Source organism: Nannospalax galili, unplaced genomic scaffold (genome assembly GCF_000622305.1).
Source record: "Nannospalax galili isolate Female #2095 unplaced genomic scaffold, S.galili_v1.0 scaffold429, whole genome shotgun sequence".
In the NCBI taxonomy this organism is placed as follows: Eukaryota; Metazoa; Chordata; class Mammalia; order Rodentia; family Spalacidae; genus Nannospalax; species Nannospalax galili.
The window spans coordinates 2,487,555-2,496,219 of NW_008360330.1; the positions used below are offsets into that span (position 1 = coordinate 2,487,555).

General features: G+C 38.8%; 1 protein-coding gene across 1 annotated transcript in view; it reads right to left on the reverse strand.

Moving 5' to 3' along the window:
* Cop1 (COP1 E3 ubiquitin ligase) overlaps positions 1-8,665 on the reverse strand; it is a gene marked incomplete in the record, with an annotated part of 182,023 nt that overhangs the window by 167,607 nt on the left and 5,751 nt on the right. The window contains 1 exon segment of the mRNA XM_008826109.3: positions 5,933-5,992. Coding sequence (XP_008824331.1) covers positions 5,933-5,992 — 60 coding nt within the window.

Sequence of the window (8,665 nt, forward strand, 5' to 3'; positions counted from 1 at the left end):
TTATCTATAGACTTAAAGTGCTAGACCTATTTACAGTTGCTAAACAGCCTGAAAAGCTCAAGTCAGCCTGAGAGTCACAGAATCACATGAACAGAATTTCATTAGTAATCCCAGAACAGAAAGCAATTCACAAATCATAACTCAATGCAATCATATACCAAAATAAAACAAAACTGAAGACAGAAAGATAAGTGGAGAGAAGAAGATCAAGAGACTCAGAGACAGAGACAGAAATAGATGGGGTGGGAGAAATGGGCACAGTCAACCAGAGCTTTCAGAAATTAAGCTCAGGAAAGCAGGAAAACAGCTATCAGAATAGAAAGAGACACTCTAAACAGCTTGGGGGGAAAAGGCCATACCCAAAGCAGCAGCTACAACAGGAGAAGCCAAGAAAAACCCTTTCCCCTAGCACTGGGTGCTCTGCACTGGCAACTGATGGATCAGTAGCAAGACACCATTTAAAAAAGACTTCTGACAGAGGATGGTGGAGGACACCTTTAAACCCAGCATCCAGGAGGCAGAGGCAGGTGGATCTCTGTGAGATGGAGGCCAGTCTGTTCTACACAGGGAGTTCCAGGTCAGCTGTGGCTACAGAGACACCCTGTCTCAAAAAACCAAAACACAATAAACAAATAAACAAGCAAACAGAAAAGACTTCTGCTGCCACTGCAGTTGAGCAGCCCAAAACCCTCAATAAACCACTCTCTAAGAAACTCAGACCAAGTGTGTTATCAACTATATGTTGAAACTTGAGACTGTGGAAAAGAAGCTTTGAAACAGCAGCCAGCTGAAAATCAGGTAGGAACCAAAGTAACACCAGGAACTTTTATACAGACTCTGATTAGAGTGTAGGACTCTGGCAAGAAAAGCACTGGGCTGGACCTAGAAGGAATTACCAAAGATATGACCACACAAATCAGAGGTTCCATCTAAAGCACTACAATAGTAATCTGATCAATGGGACAGGCTATTGAGAGTCCCTCCTGGCAGGTGGGAAGAACTGTAAGAGTTCAGACAAAGCATACACACACACACACACACACACACACACACACACACACACACACGCACACGCACACGCACGCGCACGCGCACGCGCGCACACACACACGCACACACACACGACACACACACACACACACACACACACACACGGGCCAATTACCTTTCATTTCCTGTGTGAAAGCCCAGTTTTCTCTCCCTCTACATATAGTCTATGTTTAATACTCAAGGTCATTCCAGCAGGCACCTTGGCCCTGCTCTGTTCTTGCCCAACCTATCCCCCCACCCCGTTTTTTAAAAGATTGGACGAGTCTGTGTTATCTGACAGTGCATTTTTATATTTAGCCAAAATTCTCTCACTCCCCCACAACTGCTTTTTGTCCCTATGGTTCCCCTAATTAAGTTCCCCTCCTTACTTTCTATCAGCCCACTACTGATCTCTAGTTCTACTGTAGTTTTATCTTCTTTTTTCCCTTTTCCTTTCTCATAACCCCAACATCTAAGATATTAGTATGCCCAGTGCAATTAATATCTTCTTTACTCTCTAAAATGATCACCACTTAAGTGATGATTGTTGTTTAGTCAACATTCCTCTCTATTTTCATGATGGGTTTACCCCTGAATAGTGACTTGTTCTGGGGGACAGCAAGGGCTACAGCCTGGTGCCTTGAACTCCAGAACTGAAGAGGAAAATGATACCTCAATCCTCTACAACCTAGTCCCCTCCTGAAAGTTTCAAATACTTCCAGTTGAAAGAGATGGATTAAATAAAAATAGTAACACCTAATTCCTGATGCACAAATCCCAATGCAAAAAAACAAGTAACCTGAAAAATCAAAACAACATGTACCCTAAAAATCTATGAATCCCAGAGTAAATTATCCCAATGAGACTGACTCAGATGAAAAGCCAAAGAATTCAAATGACAAATATGTTCAAAGAATAAACACCTGAATTAATTCCAAGAGAAAATAGCCAAACAAAATAAGGAAATCACTGCAAAATATGAAAATGGAAATCAATAAAGAGAAATACTGAAGAAACTCAAACTGAAATGATTTTAGAAATGAAAACTTAAAAAAAAAAAAGTCAAAAAGCTCAATGGAAAGTCTCACCAGTAGAACGGATCATGGGGAGGATGGAGTATCAGGGCTTGAAGACAAGGTAGAACTAGCACACTCAGTACAACAGTAAGCATTTTAAAGCAAAGAAGCAACATGAAAAGACCAAATCTACAAAGTACTGGCACAGAAGAACTTTATGCAAAAGGTAGAGAGTAGTTTTAATGCAATCACAGCGGAAAATTTCTTGAATCTAGGGGAAAAGAGACCCATCCACGTGTAAGAGGCACATAGAACACCAAATAGAAGAACCAAAGAAATTTCTCACATATTACAGTTAAATACTAAATATACAGAACAAAGAAAGTATACTGAGAGCTTCAAGAGAGAAATATCAAGTCATATACAAAAGCAAAAAAACAGCCACGTTTTCGATAGAATCTCTAAAAGCCAGAAGGGCATGGGATGACATATTTCAAGGTCTGAAAGACCATAACCACCAACTAAAGTTACCATACTCAGCAAAAATCTATCATAACTGAACAAACACAGATATTCCAAGATAAAAGCAGGCTAAACCCCAGGCCTCCTTCCACATCATTCACATACATACATGGGCGCAAATACATGTGTCCATACATGCAAACATACACACGTGCACACATGTACATGATAAAAACACACTAAAGTGGAAAAAAAAATAAAATTCTTGTTCTCTCTTACCCTGCACAAAAGTCAACTTCAAATAGATGAAAGACCTTAATGTAAGACCTGCAACTCTGAAACTGTTGGAGGAAAAGTAGTGAAAACCCTTCAAGATATAAACACAGATAAGGACTTTCTGAGTAGGATTCCAGTTGCTCAGGAAATGAGGCCAACAACTGAAAAATAGGACATTATGAAATTTAAACGTTTTCGTATAGCAAAGGAAACTGTCAATCGAGTGAAGAGGTAGTGTACAAATGAGAGAAAGATCTTCATCAGCCATACATCTGAGGAAAATAAAAAGCTCATGGCTGGGGAGGTCATAGGCCCTAGGGGAAACCTACTACCACTGTTCTGCTATAGGAACACGATGTCATATGTCTTTCTAAGTTTTTTTGTTCATACCCCCAGATTACTGCTTCTCTCAGCCTTGGTCAGAGCAGCTTCTCTTGGTAGTAAGCAATAGCTAATGCGGAGACTCTGACATAACTGGTCAAAGTGCTGAGAATAAGTAATTACTGCGTGCTATGAAATGCTATCTTCTGTACGTAAGATGACTGCTGCACTCACGTACTCACGGTGGTAGTGGCTACCTGCATGAGAACTCCACAAGACAGGACCCATCAACACTGTATCATGCATGGGTGAGGGACTATGACCCCACTCTTCCTCGAGAAGCTCTAGGCAAAAAGTTAATGGTTGCTGGGGGAGAGGGAATCATAATCCTCAGTGTTGTGGACATTGTAAGTTATATTTGTTCAAATAAATAAGCATGCATCCATGCTCAGACAGCAAACCCAATTAAATGCGGTAGGCCACAAAAAAAGACATGAACCTGGGAAAGGGACTGGTAGGGATGAGGGGAGTTGTTACAATGAGAGGGCTGATAAAAGTATACTATATATATGTATAAATCATGAAAGAATTAAAAAAAAAAGTAAAAAAGGAAATAAAAGAAAAACATGGCAAAAGAATTCTGAAAAAATATGAAATTATTCCTTAATATTGAAAACTCCTGAATGGAGAAAAGGAAAAAGATTCGAGAAAAAGAGACATCTGCATTTTATTACTACATCACTCTGCACAATAAAAGTCGGTCTTCTAAGCAAAGAATATATACTGCTCTAACTTTATTTTAATAAAGAACCTAAGTAGTACAAGTAAGCTACTTTAGTCAAAAATCCTTACGTGACTATCAGATTTGGAGAGACCTATAACTGAAACAGCATGCTCTAAATCACACCAAAGGCCTCACCCTCTGATGCTAACACCACATTATCTTCATGACAAAAGGAGATTTACCTGCAATATATCATGTCCATCTTCAACATAAAATTACAGGCCCAACTTCAATATGAGTTAAGAGAATAACAACTAGAACACAGCAGAAATACTAAAGCGAAACTAATACATGTCAACAGAATATTTAAGTAATTCATGAAGGTGGCTGGTCACAGTAGTAAGTGTCACCCCCAATCCTCCACAAAAAATAAAAGGTAAAATGAGACATCTAATGCCTGGGGAATCCTAGGCAGCCTCAGGATGGCTGGATGCCAACTCTATGAACAATTTAGGCAGAGGTTTCAACTTCAAATCCACCTCATTCCCAGGGAGGGGAAAGGGGCTGAAGGGTGAGTTATTTCCCAATGACCAATGACAATGAATCCCTGCAACTTAAATGAAGCCTCCATAAAAAACCCAAAAAGATGGTGCAGAGATCTGTCTGATGCTCAACATGTGGAGGTGCTGAGAGGGTGGAGTGCCCGGAGAGGAGTCAGAGGCTTTGTGTTCTTTCCCACCTGCCTTACCCTGTGTATTCCTACACCTGGTTCTTTACTTGGATCCTTTTAGACAGCCTTTGGGATAAATCAGTAAAACAACAACAGAAAGGTAAAAAGAGGGAATTAAAAACACGTAGCTTATATATTCAGATTATAAACCTATGAGAAAATAAAAAGGAAGGAAAAAAAAAGTATTTCTAAGGATGTGGATAAATTGCGTACCACTGGTGAGAACATCAAATGGCATATAACTGTGGAAAATGTATAGTGTTTCCTGAAAAGTGTAAAACAAAATTCTTATATGATTCCACAATTCCCTATTAGTATATACAGCCAGGAATGGTGGCGCACGCCTGTAGTCCCAGCACTTGGGAGGCAGAGGCAGGCAGACCTCTGTGAGTTCAAGTCCGGCCTGGTCTACATAGTGAGCTCTAGGACAGCTGGGGCTACAGGGAGACCCTGTCTCAAAAAGAAAAAAAAAAAAAAAAAAGAATTGACAGCAAGTCCTACTGGAGTATTTGTGTGTATGCACACTCATAACCTCATGATTCACAGGAAACAAGAAGTGGAAGCAACGTACTATCCATGGAGGCTGACTGATTAAACAAAACATAGCATACACATACAGAGATTATTAGTCAGACTTAAAAAAGGAACTTCGTCATAACAGGAATACAAAGGACAGTATTGTGACAGAAGTCATTCATCAGAAGGCAAATACTGTATTAAATTCACATATATGAGGTATCTAGTCCTGTCAAATTCAAAAGCAGTATATTGGTTTTCAGGGACTGCAGCAGAGGGAAAATGGGGAGTTGTTTTAGTAGGTATACATGTTTAGTTTTGCAAAAAGAACAAATTCTGGAGACTGCATAACAAATGAACATAAAACAACTCAACTGTATACATCAAGATGGTTAAGACTGTCAATTCTATGTTTTGTTATTTTATCACAACTAAAAAATTTAAATACAGCGATATGACATAATATAATCTAAAGACAATAGTCAGAAAAGTGTTAAAGAAGAGAAAAAACGTTTTGATCCCCTCCATCTTTTCCCATATCTGTGTCCACCTGCTTTATGGATCTTTCCACCTTTCTGTGAGCGCGTAACTGGTATTTCACACAATGATTGCTTACCACTCCTGATCTTCTAAAGCACCAAAGTTTTTATTTCTATTAACAGTTAATAAGCACAAAGCTTTAAAATTCCTATCAATGGCTTCTGGCAAACCTAAGTATTTTACAGAAGTTATGTACTAATCATATTTTATGTTTTTGAATTATTAAACCTATAAAGACGCATCAGTCAAAGAAACAATATAAAATTAAAGAACATAATTTCTCATGGCTACACTTACGCTGAATAAAGATCATCTTACCAAAAGCTGTGGCCACATTTTGTCATGTACGCTTCCTCGATCATATCAAAGCAGATGGGGCTAAAAAGAAAAAGAGAAAAGCAGTTGATTTTTTTCCCAGCAGCATTACAAATTGGAAAAGATTAGTAACAAAGTCAATCAAATAAAATTTAATATATGACCCAGTTAAGTCTTCAAATCTTGTGTCACTGAGATACTAAATTTCTGTAAAGAACTTTATAGAACCATGAGAAAAATGTCATTTTAAAACTGTAAAAGGGCCACAAAATCCAAAAATGAATGGAATAAACTTAAATTGTTCAAATATTTAACCTAGCCCCAAATTTTTACCATGCAGCTGTTACCAGGGACCTTAAGAAAGTACTACTCATTATTCCTATGTTCAAAAGCACCGCCCTAGATCTGTTAGCCTAATGCATTTATAGGGATTATTTTGCTACTTCTGACTAGGGGGTATGTAAAGTCAGAGGTAAAGCAATTGTTGAGTATTGATTGGCAAGGTCCTGGGTTCTATTCCCAACCTGAAGGGAGGGAGGAAAGAGGGTGGGAGTTCTCTTTTTTCCAAGTCCAAAGAAAACTAAACCTTTAGTTAGCAAATCTAGTTTCAGTAATGCTTCTAGGTAATAGCTAATACATAAAATAGAAAAAACTATTAAATTCATGTCACATTTCAAGTCATTTTATCCCTTCTATAACACAGCTAGGGAGGTACCAGTTGTACAGGTTTCTTCCCAAACTGAAACATTCCCTGGAGGGGAAGGGTCATAAAATTTAAGACACTAATGAAACTTAATCCCAGCACTCGGGAGGCTGAGGCAGGCAGATCTCTTTGAGTTCAAGACCAGCCTGGTCTACATACTGAGTTCCAGGACAGCTGGGGCTACAGGGAGACCCTGTCTCAAAAAAACACTGGGGTAAAAAAAAAGCTCCAGAAGTTAAAACAGACACAAGGTCTCTCATCAAGGTATTTAAAGGAAGTAACAACTGCAGGAGAGGAACTTCAGTGGAGCTGCCTACAAGTTGGGCAGGGCTCCAGGCAGACAGTTTTAGTGCACTGTACCCCAAGCAGGGTTGGGCTTTTTGGTAATAAAGCTGCCTTCAAATCACAATGCCTCCTCCCATAAGCAACCTCCCAGAACTCAGGATAGACTTGCCTGGTATAGTTTTGTTTTAGTTTGTCTGCAGTTGGTGTTCTATTTGGGGTAAAAAAACGTTTATGTCTCCCTTAGGAAGCCACAAAATAGTGCTATTATAAGATCCATTTTATAGACAAGGAGTCTGATGCAATGAGTTGTAAAAAGTCACATGGCTAGGAGGTTAACAAGCCAAAATTCAAATTCAGATGTATCCCATGGAGCTGAGGGTTTGGGTTTAGATCCCACTCCTGATGCTAAAAACAAACAAAAAAACAAAAACAAAACAAAATTCAGATCTACGTTTTTAACCACTATCATACTGCATCCTGGTATTTTGGGTTAAATTTCAATAGAAGATCAAAAGAATATTCAAAATCCCTGAATTCTTTACAGTTATGATTGGTCCTAAAGAAGATGGTTAATGTGTACAAAGGTATAGCTGATTAGAAGAAATAATTTCTATTGGTCTAATCACAATATGATAATTATGGTCAATAAGAATAAGCTAAATATTTCAAAATAGCTAGTGCAGGCTATTTTTAATGTTCCTGGCACAAAGAAATGATAAATGCCTGAAGTGACGAATATGCCAAATTGCCCTGATTGAATCATTACTGTACACATGTACCGAAAAGTAGCACTCTTTTCTAAGTATACACAATAACTACGTGTCAACTAAAATAAAAACTGTAGGACTTGGGGATGGCTCAGTTGGTAAAGCGCTTGCTTTGCAAGTAAGCAGACCTGAGCTCCAGTCTCTGGAACCCATGTAAAAATGTCACAACTTGTAATCAAGCACTGGGAAAGCAGAGAGAGGAGGATCTCTGGGGCTCTCTGGGCAGCTGGTCAAGCCTAACTGTTATGCCTCCAGCTAATGAGCAATCTTATCTCAGATGAGGTAGACAGTGATCCTGAGAATGATAACCAAAGTTGTCCTTTGCTGCCCCCACCCCCACGCTCCACAGATGTACACATGCACACAAGAAAAATACATGGTTAAAAGGTCCCCTAGGGAAAAGGATTTTAAAATTTTTTCTTTCTTTTTTAAATGGCATGTGTCCGCAGAAGGAACTGAACCCAGGGCCTCATGTATGCTAGGCACACACTTGCTCTACCATCTGAGCTATAATCCCAGCCAAAAAAGAATTTTATTGTCTACTTCTCCATGGAATGCTTTAGATTTCCAAAAGTTTTCTGTTATAGCATTCACATGAATTATTACATAAATATTAAATCAGAGGTCCTTACAAATTTTCATATTTTAGTATTTAACTTTTCTCATTTAACCTTTTTTGGTGTATGTATATGGTATGTGTATACATGTTTGAGTGTGTTAGTCCATGGGGATGAGTGTGGAAGCTGAAGAGGACATTGGTATGTCTTCTGCAATCACTTCTTTACACTTTTCGTTTTTGTTTTCTTGGAAGACAGGACTCTTACTGAACTTTATAGCTCACCCTTTCAGCTACACTGACCCCCCCCCCCCCCAAAATGCTTCCTTCCCCCCCTTTCCGGGGTTAACAGTTTTAAACCGTCAAAATTTATTTTTTAACTTTTTTTTTTTTTATTTCTTTTCGCTGTAGTTGTATTGGTTTTA